The sequence below is a fragment of the Microcaecilia unicolor genome, chromosome 6, assembly GCF_901765095.1.
Source record: "Microcaecilia unicolor chromosome 6, aMicUni1.1, whole genome shotgun sequence".
In the NCBI taxonomy this organism is placed as follows: Eukaryota; Metazoa; Chordata; class Amphibia; order Gymnophiona; family Siphonopidae; genus Microcaecilia; species Microcaecilia unicolor.
The window spans coordinates 156876590-156895790 of NC_044036.1; the positions used below are offsets into that span (position 1 = coordinate 156876590).

Consider the following 19201-nt stretch of genomic DNA (forward strand, 5'->3'; position numbering starts at 1 on the left):
CCCAGGGCGGGACATAGAAATCCCTGACCTCAACACTGAAGCTCCAAACCGGGCCTCCGCCCGTGCAGCCACAGTGAAACGGTAATGCTTGGAGAATGTATGAGCCGAAGCCCACGTTGCCGCCTTGCATATCTCTTCCAAGGAGACGGATCCGGCCTCTGCCATCGAGGCCGCCTGAGCTCTCGTGGAGTGAGCCTTCAGCTGGATAGGCGGCACCTTCCCCGCGGCCACATAAGCCGCTGCAATGGCTTCCTTGACCCATCTTGCCACTGTAGGCTTAGCAGCCTGCAGACCCTTACGAGGACCTGTAAACAGGACAAACAGATGATCCGATTTCCGGAAATCATTGGTCACTTCCAAGTATCTGATGATGACTCGTCTCACATCCAGATATTCAAGAGCGGAGTACTCCTCTGGGTAGTCCTCCCTACGAAAGGAAGGGAGACAGAGCTGCTGATTCACATGGAAGCGAGAACCAATCTTGGGCAGAAAGGAAGGCACTGTGCGAATAGTCACTCCTGCCTCAGTGAACTGCAGAAAAGGCTCTCGACATGAGAGCGCCTGGAGCTCGGAAACTCTTCTGGCTGAAGTGATAGCCACCAAAAAGACTGCTTTCAACGTCAGGTCTTTCAGAGATGCCCTCGACAAGGGTTCCAAAGGCGGCTTCTGCAATGCTCTTAGCACCAGATTGAGATTCCACGCAGGCACCACTGAGTGCAGAGGAGGGCGCAGGTGATTAACTCCCTTGAGAAAGCGCACCACATCTGGCTGCGAAGCCAGGGAAGCACCCTTCAGGCGGCCCCTGAAGCAAGCCAGAGCCGCTACCTGGACTTTAAGGGAACTGAGCGACAGGCCTTTCTCCAGACCTTCTTGCAGGAACGCCAACACTGAAGAAATTGGAGCCGTGAAGGGAGAAAGTGAGCCTGCTTCACACCATGCTGCAAAGATACGCCAAACCCTGGCGTAAGCAGTAGAAGTAGAGCGCTTCCTCGCTCTCAGCATAGTGGCGATGACCTTGTCTGAGAAGCCCTTCTTCCTCAGACGCTGCCGCTCAATAGCCAGGCCGTAAGACCAAAGGGAGAGGGATCCTCCATCACCACGGGACCCTGATGTAACAGGCCCTGCTCCACTGACAGCCGCAGAGGATCGTCGACTGAGAGCCTGAACAAGTCCGCATACCAGGGACGTCTGGACCAATCCGGACCCACCAGGATTACCCTGCCGGGATGCTTTGCCACCCGGTCTAGCACCCTGCCCAACATGGGCCAGGGCGGGAACACATAGAGGAGCTCTTGTGTCGGCCACTGTTGGAGAAGAGCATCTACTCCCAGGGATCGAGGGTCCCGTCCTCTGCTGAAAAAGCGCGGCACTTGGCCATTGGCCGATGACGCCATCAGATCTAGGCTCGGCTGGCCCCAGCGCTTCGTGATGTCCAAGAATGCCTGAGCAGATAGTTGCCACTCTCCGGGCTCCAAGGTATGGCGACTGAGAAAGTCCGCCTTGACATTCATGACTCCGGCAATGTGGGCCGCTGAAAGCTGCTCCAGGTTCGCTTCCGCCCACTGGCAAAGACTCATAGCCTCCTTGGCTAGAGGGGCGCTCTTGGTACCTCCCTGGCGGTTGATATAGGCCACAGCCGTGGCATTGTCCGACAGGACCCGTACAGGCTTCAACACCAGTACCGGGATGAACTCCAATAACACCAACCGAATGGCTCTGAGTTCCAGGAGGTTGATAGACCACTTGCCTCTGCAGGAGACTAGAGCCCCTGCGCTGTCCTTCCCAAGCAGTGGGCTCCCCAGCCCATCAAAGAGGCGTCTGTCGTGACGACAATCCACTCCGGGGTCACCCGAGGCAATCCTGCAGACAACTTGTCTGTCTGCGTCCACCAGCTCAGCGCCTTGCGCACTGCTGGGTCCACGGGAAGGCGCACAGCATAATCCTCCGACATCGGAGTCCAGCGCAGCAGCAGAGATAGCTGTAGTGGTCTCATATGAGCCCTGGCCCAGGGCACTACTTCCATCGTGGCCGTCATAGAGCCCAACAGCTGCACGTAGTCCCAAGCCCGAATAGGAGAGGCTACTAGGAACTAGCCCACCTGAGCCTGAAGCTTGACAATCCGATTGTCTGGCAGGAACACTCTGGCCACTTGGTGTCGAATCGAACTCCCAGATACACCAGGGACTGAGTCGGGCGCAGCTGGCTCTTCTTCCAGTTGATGATCCATCCCAGGGAGCTCAAAAGAGCAACTACCCGGTCCATAGCTTTGCCGCACTCTGCATAAGAGGGGGCTCGGATCAACCAGTCGTCCAGATAAGGATGGACTTGTACTCCTTCCTTTAGCAGGAAGGCCGCTATGACCCCCATTACTTTGGAAAAGGTCCGCGGAGCAGTAGCCAACCCGAAAGGGAGGGCTCTGAACTGGAAGTGTCGTCTCAGGACTGTAAAACGCAGAAAGCGTTGGAGAGGAGGCCAGATGGGAATATGCAGGTACACTTCCCTGATGTCCAAGGAAGCCAAGAACTCTCCTGCCTTCACTGCCGCTATAACAGAGCGGAGAGTCTCCATGCGAAAGTGCCTCACTTTCCAGGCCCGATTGACCCCTTTGAGGTCGAGGATAGGCCGGACAGAACCTCCTTTCTTTGGAACCACAAAGTAAATGGAGTAACGTCCCTTGCCAATCTGATTTTTTGGCACCGGAACGACCGCACCCAGGCGGATCAGGTTGTCCAAGGTCTGCTGCACTACCACAGCTTGACCGGAGACTTGCAGGGAGAGAGTACAAACCCGTCTCTTAAGAGTTGGCAGAACTCTAGCTTGTAGCCGTCTCTGATGACTTCCAGCACCCACGCGTTTGAAGTTATAGTGGTCCACTCGCCCAGAAACGAGGACAGCCGTCCTCCAATCTGCACTGGGGCGTGGACCAAGGCCCCGTCATTGGGTACGAGACCCTGGGGGAGGACCGGAGGGAGCACCTCCGGGACGGCGGTCTCTGCGAAAGGAATGCTGCTTGGGGGAGAAATTCCTCTTGAAGGAAGAGGGGGCAGAGGAACCCGACTTGCCCGGGCGGTACCGATGGGCTTCCTGCAACCGTCCTCTGGAGGTATCGGGACGAGTACTAACCCGAGCCCTGACCTCTGGTAATTTCTTGCCCTTAGACGTGCCGAGATCGGTCACGATTTTGTCCAGCTCGACCCCAAAGAGCAGCTTGCCTTTAAAAGGCAATCTAGCCAGGCGGGATTAGAGGCGTGGTCAGCAGACCAATGTTTCAGCCAAAGCCACCGCCGCGCAGAGACTGTCTGAGCCATGCCTTTAGCTGAGGCTCTCCAGACATCATACAGCAAGTCTGCCAAATAGGCTAAGCCCGATTCCAGGGCCGGCCAATCAGCCCTCAAGGAATGATCCGAGGGGGAAGCCCGCTGCACCATAGTCCGGCACGCCCTGGCCACATAGGAGCCGCAAACTGAGGCCTGCAAACTTAAAGCAGCTGCCTCAAAGGACGACCTTAAGGCCGCCTCCAATCTTCTGTCTTTGGGCGTCCTTTAGGGCCGTGCCACCTTCCACCGGCAACGCCGTTTTCTTAGTCACCGCAGTGATTAAAGAATCCACGGTAGGCCACAGATAGGCCTCACGTTCACTCACAGCCAAAGGATAGAGGCGGGACATAGCCCTAGCCACTTTAAGGCTCGTTTCCGGGACATCCCATTGAGCCGCAATTAAGGTGTGCATGGCATCATGCACGTGGAAGGTTCTAGGCGGGCGCTTCGTCCCCAGCATAATGGCAGAGCCAACAGGGGCTGAGGGAGAGACGTCCTCCGGAGAGGAAATCTTCAAAGTGTCCATGGCCTGTAACAACAGGTTGGGCAAATCCTCTGGGCTAAAAAGCCGCGCTGCAGAGGGGTCATCCGCTCCATCCGAGCGGGGATCTATCTCCTCCAAGGAATCCGCAAAGGATCGTTGGGAGACCTCAGACACGCTGCCCTCATCTACATCGGAGGAGACAAAAGTCCTCCAAGGCCTGGAAATCAACCCGAGGGCGTTTACCTCTGGGAACCTCAACCTCCTTATCAGAAGAGGGAGCAGGGGCAGCGTTTTACATGAGGAAAGCCTGATGCAGCAGCAAAACAAACTCGGGGGAGAAACCCCCCAGACTGTGCACTTCCGCAGCCTGGGCAACAGCCCTAGACGCACTCTCAACCGGCGCTCGCAATAGCGGGGGAGAGACATGCTGTGCATCCAAAATGGCGTCCGGCGCGAAACTCCGTGAAGGAGCCGCGCGGGAAGAACGGCGCTTAACTTTAGCCGCTTTTGTGCAGTCGCCCAAATTAAGGGCGTTCATGGCATTAATGTCTCCAACCTCAAGGGCGGCCCCGAAGAAGCCGTCCGAGCCGCGTGGCCGGCCAAGATGGCGGAGGCGAGGAGCGGGGGATGGGCGTTTATGGCGGGAAAAAACCGCCACGCCGGAGGAACGACCGGGACATTCATCGGTCACTAAACTATCACCCATCAAGGGCGAATCAGGTTGTAAAACCCCCGCATCCCCTCTAGAAGCGCTCCAGCGATCCGGGGAGCGACCCTTTGCGCCCTCGCCCTCCGACGCCATTGCCACGAGGAGAAGAATCGGGGAACCCCCTGCCCGCTATAAAAAGGTAAAATTACCTGCTTGCCGCTCCGAGCTGTAACGAACTGGTGTCCCAGTGAGTAGCTGCAATGAACGTTTAAAGAAACGTCGAATTAAACGCCTTTAAAGACGTTTAAAAATATATATATATTTTTTTTTTAAACGGAGCCAGCGGGAGGGGGGAGAAAAGGAGGGACCTGGCACCACCAGGTTTGCACTTGCTCAAAAGAGCCCTCAACCCCAGGCCTCAACAAAACCTAAGGATTAGGCTTGGAGGCCTAGCCAGAGCTGCTGCTGTGTGTGACCACCACCTGCTGAGATAGAGAACATACTGAGGAGTTTCCGGCAGCACATGACCACATATAGGGAGGCAAAAGTTTGCTCTCTATCTCCACCTGCTGGTAGATGGACACAACCCACCAGTCTATGGATTGATCAGCTTGATGATATGGAAGAAGAAATTTGAGCTTTGAGGGCAAGAGAGACTTGGGTAGGATTAAGTGGCTAAAGGAAGAGGGGTGGGGTTGAGCCTGAGCTTGTGGAAAGCAAGAATGAGTTGGGTAGGGGGAGTTGAAATCTGGGAATAAATAGCAAGAGTAGAGTGGAGAGAAATTTAGCCTGTTGAGAAAGAGCCACTGGGAGTTGGGGGCGGGGAAGGTTAGAAATTAAGAGTAACCTAGGGATCAAATGGAGGAGTCAAAAGATGGAGGAGTCAAACCTCATGCCCTTTTATAGAACTTGAGTGAATTCGGCACAAAAAATTAAAAATTCACACATCTATGAGGAAGGGAAATTATGTATTACCTGATAATTTTCTTTACAATAGTCACAGCAGATGATCATCTATTAGCAGGTAGATAAAGAGAGCATTATACTGAGCTCTGCCATATAGGACGGTATGCTCCTTGAATAGTCAGTATTCCTTATAAAGCAGAAGGAGAAACAGGAAAACAAGGAAATAAATAGCACTCCTTCTTCACAGCCAGGAACTATGAACTGTGTGGCACCCATAATGGGGAACCAGTATACCAAATCTGAGCAAGGAATCGAAGTCCTAGTTTAAGCGTGAAGGGAAGCCCCATCAAATGTGAGAGAACTCCAAACCTACCCTGCTAAACGTGATCGACCAAATAGAGTTGGAGTAGGGGCCCCATACTAGTCTGAAGATGGGCCATAGGGCTGTACAGGGATGGGGCAGAACAGTACCTGCAGAGAAGGCAGCACGGCCTACTGCCAGCAATAAAGCCGTGCATACCGGCAGAGCTGAGATGCTCCCAGCTGATCAACCCGTACCAATGTTTCACAGCCTGCGCTGGAGCTGCACACCACCCCAGGACTGAAGACCTGCCCCTCCGGCAGAGCCAGCGGCGGGCCCTAGAGCCTGGGCTGAGGCCCCGAGCCAGATGTGTCCTGTCCTAGAAGAATCCAAGGGGCGCTGTCAAAAGGAAACTACGCCTGACCCCCAAAGACTGAGCTGTGCCCAAGTAACACAGCTGGAGCAGAGATTCCCGAAGGCATGAAACTGCTCGCCTGCAGCAATGTTGAAACCCCAAGACAGGGCCATGCACCACAAACTGGGCTGAAGGTGCGCTCCATGTACCAAGGAGTAGCCACACACCACATACCAAGAGGAAGCTGTGCTCCACAGACATTGATGAAGTTGCACTCTCCAGAAGGAGATGAAGGAGTGTTCCATCCATGAAGGTGTGCACCACAAACCTCATGAATCTGAGTAGCTATGGTCCATCTTTTTTTTTTAATTTTTATTTATTCAGTTTAACATTTCATTTATGTCATATACATAAATTAGAATTTAAAGAAATATACAATATTGAAAAAAAAACAATCAGGTAAAGAAAATATACATTTGTTTGTCCACATTAATAATCCAAGAACTAGGAACTCAAATTTAAAACAAAATAACTGAGGCGGTTTCCCACCCCAGTCTTACAACAGGAAAGACAGCTATGGTCCATCTGAAGGCAAGTCCCACAACAGGGAGGAAGGTGAGTACTATAGACAGAGATGCCTCTGTGCTCTACCTCCAGGAAGGAACTGTGCTTGGCATAGAGAGGAACCTGCTCTCTCCATACAGAGGGAAAACAGTGCTCCAGAGAAATAGAAACAGCAGTGCTGTATATGCAGAGAAGAAGCTGAGGCCACTCCCAAAGATGAAGAGACATCCTTCCTACAGTGAGGGAGCTGAATTCCACATTTAGGGTCCAAGCTGCTCTCTACAGCCAAAACTATCAGTGATGGCATTGTGCCCGGCTTCTCAATATTGAAGAGAGCCGGATTCCCAGAAAAGGAGCCACTCACCAGAGCCAGAGAAGGGTGTGCCCCACATCCAGAGAAGGAAAGACATCCTACATCCAACGAAGCAGACAAGCTCCACATCCAGCAACAAAGTAGTGCCCGACATCCAAAAATGGAGCTGCATCCTACATCCAGCAATGGAGATACGCTCTATATGCAGACAGATGGAGTTGAATCCCACCATCTGAAATGGGCCTAAGCCCTACCTCCAGAGATGGATCTAAGCCGTACAGCTAGAGATGGAGCTGGGCTCTATATCTAGAGGTGGAGAAGTGCTCTAGAGCCATAAATAAAGCCATACACCATAATCAGAGTCAGAGGGGCACTCCCCATCCAGCGGTGGGGCTGTGCTCTAAATGTAGAAATGGAGGTGCGCTCCCCATTCAGAGATGAAACTATGCCCTATAGTCAGAGATGGAAGTGTGTTCCTCCTCCAGAGGCCTTCAGGTTCATATTAATGCCATGAAATTCTGAGCAGCTTGTCGTTTGAGACAACACAAACAGGCTGTGGCATCTGAAACTACCAGAGCACACTCTGCTGGTTTCACAACCTTATCAGATCTTTGAAATACTCATTTACACGGCTCATCAAGAGAGGGAGCCGTGCTCTATACCAAGAGATAGAGGTGAGCTCAACATCTGGAGATGGAGCTGTGTGCTCCATAGGTACAAACAGAGGGGAGCTCAACATCCAAGGATGAAGCTGTGCTCTACATGATGACATGGAGCCACATTCTCTATCCAGAGACAGAGGAAAAGCATTGCTGCTGAAGTAGTGCAGACTGTGATAAAGTCTGTGTCCGAGTGGGGCAAACTTGGCTGCAGCCTTAGTGAACCAAGCTAACATAGTGCCGCCTAGGCAAAGTGAACTATGACAGCTGAAATCCGACAGAAGAAAGAGGCTGCCCATGCTGTAGTCCCCCAGGAGGCCACAAGGAAGGTCTATGCAGGGAGGGCTGAAATGCAGAATGCAGACATGGCCAGGCCCTAGCAGTACCCCCCTGTCTGTCAGATCATGCAAGCAGCTAGACTGAAGGCACTGATGCACCATCAGGGGCCTAAACTGCTGATTAAAGACCTATGACACAAAAAGAAAAAATGAGCGTCAACAACCACTAGTCCTAAGGGAGCAACGAAAGAAGGCCAGAATGAGAATAACCACCCTAAGAGCTGAAAGAGATAAATGAAGCCCTCAGAGTTCTGGAAGAGCAAGGAGCATCAGAAATAGAGGTAAGGCAAAGCCATACCTCTGCCCTGACCACCCTTCGGTGGTTCCTCTGTTATTCTGTTTTTAATTCAGGCAAGGACTACAATATAAAAAAAAAAACCCCAAAGGGTCACTCTGAAGCTCCCAAGCTTCACTGCACAGAACTGTTCTGCAGTAATCCACTGCTAGCAAGGTAAATAGACACTGTATCCAGAGGATACATGTTTGCGAAATAGGAACTGGCAGCGAATGTCGCTGCCCATATGCAGGACAGGCCAACCGACCGCCAAGCTAAACAGCCACTCTGGCACCCCCAACTGAAGGTTCCGAATAAGGGTGAAGAATGCCTGGCCAGTCAAAATAAACTGCCACCAAAAGGACCTGGCATCACAGCATCCATGGAGTCTCCCTCTGCAAAGAGCGAGAGGAGGCTCACCACTCCCGGCACCAACAGCGATCAGGACGGAATAGCCCTGAAAAGAAAGGACCTTCCTGAAGAAGGCCAGACCCAGATCTAGAGGTGGGAAAAAGCACCCATGCGGAAACAGAACTGTCCCTGCTGGTGCCTGCAGCAATCTGAAAGTGCCAGGTATGAGACCCATCTTACTGTGTTTCCCAGTAGCATGACTCGTTCCACAAACCAAAAGGGTGCAGAAAATAAAGGCAATACTCACAACCTGAGCGTGCAACTTCCACAGCATTACAATGGTTCCATACAAGGCTGAATGATTAACTGCCAACGTGAAGGGAAACCAGTCACTCCCACATAAAGCTGCAACAGTAGAACTGTGAGGAAGGAGAAGGAAGCAGCAGGAACTGGGAGATTGGGGGGGGGGGGGGGGGGAACCTGGCATCATCACGTGTACCCCTAGAATAGGCAGACACAGAGCTTTGATGCTCCCAGACTCAACTGAATCGGGAAACCCAGAACATGAGTAAAACAGCAAATGAGACCAGGAGCTTGTGAAACATTATCCACCAACCTGCTGGAGACACTGGCTTTCCAAGGAGTGTACCATCCTTGGACAGAGCACTAAACTGAGCTTTATCTCCACCTGCTGGTAGATGGTCACAACCTACAAAAGTCTGTGAATTCATCTGCTGTTGATGACAAGGAATACACATTTTACTTTTATTGCATTTTCAACTATTACTCAGATAGTGATTATGTTGTTTTATTCTGAAAAATAAAATATGCAGAATTTTGAGATATTATGCACAGAATTCCCCAGGACTAAGTGTAATACACAGTGTTGTTATTGTAGGGGAATTTAAAGCAAGGCAACTAAATAGCAGTAGGCAATAGGGTACAAATAAAACATTATAGAAGACTAAAAAAAATTTACTTCCCAGATTCTTTCCAAAACCTGTTATGATACAGTAAAGAGCTTGAGGCAAGCCGTAGTTTTAAAACAGAAAGGAAGAGGAACCTTAGGAGGTGAGGGAAAACGAACAAGCCAACATTGTTTCAACTTAACATTTAGGACATTCTTCAGCAATGAAGTAAGATGTTTGAAGTGGGAAGGAAACATGATAACATCAGTGAAAGCCACTGTGTAACCTCTGACATAAGCTGCCACCAATACAGGAGCTACTTTCATTAATTCACTGCTGCACTGGAACCGAGTTAGTCAGGACTCGAGGCTTATTTAACAGAAGATTACATAGGTATAAACTTAACCAACTTCAGACCATCCAAAATTTAGACATTAAAATCATTTCAGGTGCCAGATGATTTGACCATGTCGCACAACTCTTAAGAGAGGCCCACTGACTACCTTGTGCCTTTCATATGAAAAAGAAACTACACTCAATATGGTCAGTTTCAGCACTTACAAGCTACCAAACCTCTCACATATTTTCAACATCATTAAAGTACTGATTTCAGGTTCCTTCAGCAGCTAAGTCAAATCAGATCCAGAGGTTATAAGCACTGAGAGATTTACACCTGCAGAATAAGTCACACATATCTTAATCACTGAAGAAAGTAATTAAGAGATAGTTTTCTATAAATTGAGGGTGTTGCTATATGTTACTGAATAAAAATAACTGACTGCAATTTAAAAGTTTGGCAACGCCTCACTGATTACTGCAATACTCCTATATTTGGGGTTGCTCCAGTTTTCATTGTGTGCCCTACAAGTAGCATGAAATGCAACAGCATGATATCTGCAACACTGTTTTGAGAATCTTACACCAATTCCAAAGAGTTTGTATTGACTTCCCATTGTATGGCGCATTCAGTTTAAAATTTTATTGCCGAGTCACAAGTTGATGAATGCTGAAGTAAAGGGTCATGGATTTGATATTGCCTTCCTGTGGGTACAACGAAAGCAGTTTACATATTATATGCACTTACTTTCTGTCCCTAGTGGGATTCACAATCTAAGTTTTGTATCTGGGGCAATGGAGGGTTAAGAGACTTGCCCAGGATCACAAAGAGCTGCAGTGGGAATTGAACTTCCCCAGGTTCTCAGTCCACTGTCCTAAACCATTAGGCTACTCCTTCATAGCTTCTTCATTGTGATTCTATTGATCAATAGGTCAATTACGACCACTGACTAAAGCTTTGATTAGATGTTTCGTCAAATCTGTTTTGAAGAGTTTCGCTGCCAGATTTTTTTTCTTTTGCTGGGCCCATTGCTAAAGAATTCATTTCCTCAGGAACTAGGATTCATCATTGTTGGCTTTTTTTCAGACATTCAGAGGCTTGTTTATGCAGGTCTTTTCTGATTAGGGCTTAAGGATAGGCAGATCCTGTGACCTATTTGAGGTGAATCTTTTTGATGCTGGCTATTTCTAATTGATTTCACATAATGTGTATTGGTTTGTGAATTTATTATGTATATTGTTTGTAACCTGCTTAGGATCTTGCCAGGCATTTGTGATCTGGATTGGCCACTGTTGGAAACAGGATGCTGGGGCTTGATGGACCTTTGGTCTTTCTCAGTATGGCAATACTTATGTACTTATTTAGGTAATGTAAAATCATTCTTGAAATCTGCTTTATTTATTTATTTTTTTAAGAACAGTGTTAAGCTTTAAATTTAAGCATATATTTGCAGCTCCTACTAACATAACAGAATGTAAGAGGCTTGTGGATCTGATTCAGCAGAAGTTTGTGCACTCAATGCAAGATTCATCCTGTGCTTTCTCAGCCATATACACCCAGATGTAGTGGGTATGCATTAGTTTATTTCAACGAAGGGTCATAAAATCAGTTCTAACATGCCAGATTTTAGCACTGCTTGGGGTTCAGGGAAGTGAGATTCAAGATCAAACAAGAAACTGCTTCTAAAATTCTTGGCCTTCAGGTTCATATTAATGCCAGGAAATTCTGAGCAGCTTGTCATTGGAGACATCACAAACAGGCTGTGGCTTCTGAAACTACCAGAGAACACTCTACTGGTTTCACCACCTTATCAGATCCTTGAAATTTACAGTGTACTCAGCCCATCATGTGTTGCTGACGTGCTCTTGCTACAAACGAGCTGCACACTGTCACTTGAAGGTCCAAAGAAGCCATTTCAAAGGCTTGTTTCAATGAGCCTTCCAGCTTCCTATCCTGTAGGTCTTTTAGGGCAATTTGACCCCCTTCCACCAGCAAGGTGGTTTTCTTAGTCACTACTGTAACCATGGAGTCCACTCTGGGAAACTGCAATTTATCTTTCTCTTCTGGAACTAACGGGTAGCCATGGCTCTGACCACGCTCAGTCCCATGTCCGGTGAGACCCACTCCGCTGTAATCAGGTCCTGAATGTCTGGATGCACCGGGAAGGCCTTAGAAGGACTTATAAGCTCCCTCATGATTGACACAGATGGAACTCGATGCCAAAGCAGAAGGCTCCTAAATGGAAGGCACTGCTAGCTCCTCTGATCAGACAGAAGCTGCTCCTCACTGCTAGTCAGCCCCAACAAAATGGTGCCCATTCCCGCAGTCTCCTGCATCAAACTGTGCACCTACCATACCGGAGATCCCGAAGACCCAAGCATATTTGGATGCTGAACCAAATCTGAAGATGGGCTGCTGCCGACTGCTTCCTCCATGTCCAGTGGGATTCACGGCTTGCATATACCACAACACCCGATGCCGGACAGCGAGTCTCACAGCAGAAACACTGTTTAACTGCCTTCACACAGTGGCGTTCCTAGGGGGGCTGACACCCGGGGCGGATCGCCGATGCGCCGCCCCCCCCCCCCCCCGGCGAAAGAACCCCCCCCAGGTGCACGCCGCTCGGGAGGGGGGGGGGGGGAGCCGCGCCTGCGGCTCTTCGTTTTCAGGCTCCCTCTGCCCCGGAACAGGAAGTAACCTGTTCCGGGGCAAAGGGAGCATGAAAACGAAGAGCCGACAGGCGCACGGCACCCCCCCCAGCGGCTTGCACCCGGGGCGCACCGCCCCCACCCTTGGTACACCACTGCCTTCTCCATTCACCCCAACTGTCACAAGCGCTGCAAAAGGTGTCCCAAGTAGTGAGTCAGGATCTCTCTCCTGCACTAAGTAGAACTTGCAGCCCCCCATGCAGTTCCGCATCAAACTTTAGTTTGACCTAAAATTGCCAGCTGCGCACCCCACGCTCACAGTTTTCACAAGTCTTACCACAGATTACAAAGGCTCAGGACTGATACTCTGTCCCACGCTCTCCAGCAAACCTCTTTCCTTTTTTTTTTCCTTAAAGTTGTTGTGCTGGTAAAGGAGAGCTCCACAGAAAACAGGGGACAGCTGAAGGGAGGGAAGAAATAAATTCACGGGGCATCAGAGACAGGAATCGGAAGACCTCCATATATGACTGCAGAAACAAGTCACCTGCAAAGTTTAACTAGTGACTAGTTGACCAACTGGACCAGAAGTAAAAGCACTCAGAACCAGAGGCTGAAAAGTGTTACCATCCACCTGCTGGAGATAGAAAATACTGAGAAACTATACTGGATGCCAAAAGATATGTCTCAGCTCAGTTTTTGGTTCTCTATGTCCTCCTGCTGGTTGATGGATACAACTATGCCACAGGTTCTGTAAGAGTAGGAACCTGCATAATGGAAGTAATATTTAATAAAAACTGTTTAAAAAAAATGTTAGCACAAGCTCAAACCAAACAAAAGTGTCAAAGGGCCATATGTACTACAGATGTCTAAGAGACAAATGCTTCCAGGTCCTAAAGGAAAGAAACAAGGGCAGAGAGATTTTCAAAATGTCCCCTTAGGTCTGGAAGCACTCACCTAAGCAGATCCTTCTTCTGTCGTTGAAGTTCTTCTGTCAATGAAGCATTTTCATTCTGCAGAGAGAGGCAGTCTGCTTGGAGGATCCTGCACTCTCTTCTCAGTTTCTCAACATCAGCTGCAAACAAGTTGCATAAAATTAACTGAGGGACACAGCAACCAATAGCAACAAAAGGGTCACAGAGAAAAAGGGGAAAAAATCAGCTAGAACAGATACCCAGAATCTTAGGATGCTTAGCTAAATGATTTTTAAATGAAGTAAGATATGTACCCGATATACTATTCGTATGATCTTTATTGATAAGTAATTTATCTTCGTATGAAGAGTTTTTCTTGATATGTAAACTGCTGTGAAGTCCTTTGTGGAAAACTGTGCGGTACACAAGACATAGATAGAATAGTATAGTATAGTGAATACAAGAAACCTGAAAGCTCTGTTATGATGTGAGAAGATGCATTAGATGGTTGAAAAGAGTACAGGAAGTTGTAAAGATGAATTTTGAACAGAGTGCAAAGGAGAGAGTTCAATGAGAAACCCATAAGAAGCAGGATAGTAGACTATCAGAGTGTCTAATTGGGATAATCCTGCAACCTAGAATAGCTACAGCACATAATAGCTGTTTGGATTTCATATCCATTCATATGAATGATTATATTTAGGCTTCAAAGAACAGGCACCTCCCCAGCTGGTTCCCAAAGGACATTGATGGATTAGCCTCACAGCTTTCTCATTCCAGTGTTTAAATCAGGAAACACTGAACTGAGAATAAAAGGAACACATAACCCAAAGGCATACTAAACATGATGAGAGACTATAATCTCTGTTAGCAACACATTATTTTGTTTTGTTTTTTACCTTGCAAGTGAGCAGCCTCCTTCCTCTGCTGTTCCTCCTGTTCCTGGCACTGCCGTTGGAAACTAGCTTGCAGATTGACAATTTCCTTTTCGTATTCTAAAGCTGCTTTGCGCCACTGTTCTAGCTCAGCCCGCACCTTTTGCAACTCCCCTTGCAGCTCAGTGATGTCGCTGTCACGCTCAGAGGTGGCTTGTTCTGCCTCTCGCTGCAGCAGGGCAATCTCTTCCTGGGCGCTAGCCAATTCATCCCTTGTGCTGGCAATGTCATTCTCCTTTTGCTCACGCAAGATCTCAATCTCATTCTGTAGCCTCTGAAGCTGAGCTGAACAAATAACACAAGCATAGCCTTTACCTTGTTCAACTTCTTATATATTTTTAACATTTATGGGTTTTTTTTTAACCATTACTAAACATGAAGAAAACACAGCACTGCAAATTACACAAGGTAATCTGAAAATATTTATTCTTTACATTTTTTGCATGTACAAACAAAAGAAAAAGAAAACTAAACATTTCTGATGAAAAAAAAAATGCCCAAGTCACTATCAGCTTGCCTGTCTAAATGTATCCCTTTGGAAATAAACCTGTAGACACATCCCTGCTGCATGTCTCAACTTCCATAATCACAGTACAGCTGTAAATTGCTATGCACCTCTCTTGCAATCAATTCATATTTAACATTCAGTCTTACAAGCGTTTCACATACTGGCATGGTAATTATACATGACTTTGATTAACTTATCGCACTTTAGTAAACAGCTTCAACACTTACCATATATTAATTAGAGGGCTAATGCTGCTGATGGAGGGGGGCAGGAAATGGATGCACTGTTACACTTCCTACCTCCTTAAGAAGTGGTGGTGGAGAAAGTGCATCTGCACTATCTGCATGCAGATATTGTGGCCTGCTGCTTAATTAAAAAAAAGAAATAATCCCAAACCCCCTGATCAACATTTCCATCACCCCGCATCTACTCACACTTACTTAGGGGAGGGCATGGTTCCTTTGGTGGGTTAGTGGGGGAGGAAGAGGAGGGCATCCCCATCCCCAAACAGCACTGCCACTTTGCCAGCCTGGGTTCAAAGTGGTGAGTGACCCCTAGTGGTAGTCTTACAGTACTGCCAAATAAGAGCATGTGCTTATTTGACAGCTTCACTCCTTAAAGTGGAAATGATTACTCAGGATCAGGGCTGTCATTTTGAACCTGAGCTGGCAGTACAGAAGGATCACTCCTGCCCTCCCACTAATGCACTAGGGACACAACTCCAATTAAGTGCCATGGGTAAAGGATGTTGGAACATACTTTCTTTTAAAGCAGTAAGCTGCGGTATTAACCGCATGCTCATAGTGTGGATGCACTTACAACGCTGCTCCTGCTGCTGCATTTACTATACGATAAATGCCACATAACTGCAGGGCAGACACTGAGCAAGCCCCAACAGATAGCATACAGTGCATTAAATTTAGCACCGCTAATGTGCAGCAAATGCAAAACTTTACCATACTCTAGCAATCAGGCCCCTTCATTTATTAGCAGTGTGACATGTCTTGTATTATTTACTTCAAAATTGCTATAAATCATAGGCTATATTCACAGCAGTGTCCATGGGTTTTTTCCTATTATTTATTTATTATTATTATTAATATGGTTAGTGCCCTTGGTTTTCATCCTCAGAAAGTCCCAGACCACCTGTTAGAAGTGGTGCTCAACTAGTGATTGACAGAGGCAGGACAACACAGGAGGTGGTAAAATGAAAATTTCACCGTCATTTTGGCTTATAATTTTAAATCTAGGCTACCTGAGAAAGTGATTCTCAAGGTTCTGTTCTCACAATGCAGTTGAAAGAATCCTATAAAATCGAATTTTGCTGTGAATAAGAGGCAATGCTGCTTTAGAGATGACGAAGTGAAAAGAGCTACAAGTTTAACTGAAGTTCAACACACAGAGGCAAAATAAGACCATGAGAACACTTTCTTTATCCCCTAATACTTGAGGAATACATACATCTGCTTATTAATATGCCTATCAACCTAAGGGCTACTGATACACTAAATTAATACACTATAAAAACTGTTGGGTTGCCAGAAATTAAAAAATGATCCCTCCATCACCTAAATGTTCAAAGTTGTTAGAGCACTGGTGCCCTGCTACCTGGAGCACAACAGAGATCTCATTTTAGATATAACAGATGACACTGAGTGACTTGTTTTATACCTTGAAGTAGCTGTATTTGTCTGGTCGATTCCTCAACCTGCAGCCTGTTTGCTTTTCTCTCATCTTCCAGGAGTGCTACAATTAAGAAGTAAAACAATTATCAAGAAGTTGAACTTTTCTGCCAAACTTATTCAAGTGATGACAGTTTTCCTGATCTGTGCAAACGTATGTTTAAAAAAAATGCCAAATATGTTTAAACAACCAGAATAGTTAATACGAGTAAGAGCCAATTTTGTTAGATGATAGTGTGAAAAACAAGGTCATTAGCTAGGCCACTGGATTCTGCCACTTGGAGCATAACTGAAGTCTGTCAATGTAAGGCAAGAACTGCTAAATGAAGGAAGAGGAAACACCAGCATGGTGGGACCGATGTAAAAGGAAGCTTTAGCTGAACTGGGATAACAAACAATGGTGAGAATGATTTCACTCTTCCTCTCCTTTGCACCAGGCCCCCAAATTCCAACTCCATCCTATTTCTCATCATGTCCTCAGGTACCCACAAGTCTAGTTTTCTAACCAAACGTCTCTTGATGGAGTAGCCTAGTGGTTAGTGAAACGGACTCTGATCCTGGGGAACTGGGTTCGATTCCCACTGCAGCTCCTTGTGACTGGGCAAGTCACTTAACCCTCCATTGCCCCAGGTACGAATAAGTACCTGTATATACTATGTAAACCGCTTTGAATGTAGTTACAAACAAAACCCCCTTCCCTTTCCCTTGATCATTTACCCTAGATATCCGGAAAACCAGACATATTGAGGATATTCAAGGACTCATTTGCCATTGATCTAATGACACAAGATGGAGAAGGAAAAAATGGCAGCCTATAGGCCATTTATGTTTGGTTTTCAGATTTTTATAAGCAGGGCCACTCTAGAAAATGTGGCTTCGATGTTCTTTTAATGTGTGACACCGGCTCATGATAGATTTATTCTGTCATAAGCAAAAGACAAGACAGTTTTAAAAAATTGTTGCCTTGAAATGTTTGCTTTGACCCCTATTATTAGAATTAAGAGCACTATGGGATATAAGCAGCAGCCTAATTTTAGATGGCTGGAAGGTGTGTAATAGTGAAATTCTAATCGTTTATGTGCTAAAAGTGGCCACTTATGCACATATATAACTTCTTCTAGAAAAGTATGTGCCATGATTTGATGGCATGTTCACACAGATACACACAAAGTACAGAATTCTGTTAGCTTGACCACAAAGTGGCTTTGGGCAAGCCACTTAACCCTCCATTGCCTCAAGTATAAACTTAGATTTGAGGATAGGAAACTATCTACTGTACCTGACTACAACTGACCTTGAGCTACCACTGGAAAAGTGTGAGATTAATACTACTAAAGAAAAGTACTAGTGGTAGTACCACAAGACTAAGGGTCAGTTTACCATTTTGAGCCCAGTCTGGCAAAGTGGTAGGAGCATTCAGGATGAGGATCCATCTGGCACCCCATAGTAACTCACCAGGGAAACTTTTGAGTGGGGTAGGGAACGGTTGGAATGCTGATCCCAGTTTGGGGGGGGGGGGGGGGGAGAAGGTGGGTATAACAATTGTATCTTATTGTATGCACATTTTTGGCCATTTGCATTACTATTCTATAAAGAAAAGTCAGTGCCTACTTTGAATAGCTTTAAATGCGCACCACACCCAGTTCCTATAATAGACACACAGTTATAGAATTACCTTACCCTCCAAATGCCTGTCAGGCCACCATATTGAGTTACTATTACCAAATAATATTACTTATTATATAAGTATACAACATAAAATTCCCCACAACTGCAGATAATTCTATATAACACTATTTTAGTTCAGGGTGGATGGGGGTTTAACCTAAGGGGTTTCCTAAAACACAACACAAAATTCCTGCATAAACTGTACACATTAACCATCTAGAGCTGAAAAATGCGTGACAGTTGATGAGTTTTCTACAAAACTGTCTTGTATGAATGAGCTTTCAGATACCAAAGAGTTTGAAATACATTTTTATCATAACCACATTTCAATGTTCTACAACTGAAGCATGTAAACTGAATATACAGATTGACAAGTTCAAGTTGACATTCCCTTTAGGAAAGGTCTTTGCTGATGGCAGATTTAAACTATGTGCAGTCAGTTGAAGTGAACTCCTGAAATATCGTATGAATCTCAGTCTCACCTTGGAGTTCAAGGTATTTTAGTTTACTTGTTCTGGCTAGGTCTTGGGTTTCAATCAGCTCTTTGTGCAACAGCTCAATTTCTTGCTTTCTTTCATTAGTGCCAGATTGCGCATGCTGCAAATCATCTGATGAAAAAAGAAATTGTTTTCTTTAAGGATTAAAGTAGCAGACACTGACTAGTTATGTTAATAGAAGCATCTTTACCTTCTAGAAGCATGCAAGATGTTACTAACACTCAGTCAGTTACACTACTGGATTAAATAGAAGCTACTAAACATGGCACACACAAAAAGAAGAGACAAGTGCTATAACACCAGCAGCAAAAAAATAAAAAAAAAAGAACAGCACCAAGAATTTGGAGAACCAGATGTGACTTGAACAAAGTTTATTCAATTTAGAAACTATGCCTGACATGGCTGCATCAGGGGTCTTTCACCAACTACTCTTGGGGGAATTTTGTGCTACTGCATAATGCTGAATTTGCAAAGAATTCCCCCCCCCCCCCACCCTGTGCAGAATTCTATGTAGTCTGCTTCTCTCCCTCTCAGCACTAAGTGGGCAGGAAGAGGAGCTGCATAGCTGCAGGCTGGTTTGTTTTCTCCTCTGTCTC

The 19201-nt window shown here is 46.7% G+C and overlaps 1 protein-coding gene across 16 annotated transcripts in view; it reads right to left on the bottom strand.

Annotated features, from left to right (window-relative positions):
* SLMAP (sarcolemma associated protein) overlaps positions 1 to 19201 on the bottom strand; it is a 255812-nt gene that overhangs the window by 21468 nt on the left and 215143 nt on the right. For 14 of the 16 annotated variants that reach the window (XM_030208012.1, XM_030208008.1, XM_030208023.1 and 11 more), the window contains 4 exons: positions 18591 to 18716; positions 16430 to 16504; positions 14215 to 14535; positions 13359 to 13476 (listed from right to left, as the gene is read on the bottom strand). In XM_030208012.1, the coding sequence (XP_030063872.1) occupies positions 13359 to 13476; positions 14215 to 14535; positions 16430 to 16504; positions 18591 to 18716 (640 nt within the window). The remainder of the gene's footprint in view (positions 1 to 13358; positions 13477 to 14214; positions 14536 to 16429; positions 16505 to 18590; positions 18717 to 19201) is intronic. The other 2 variants (XM_030208024.1, XM_030208020.1) reach the window with 1 other exon arrangement.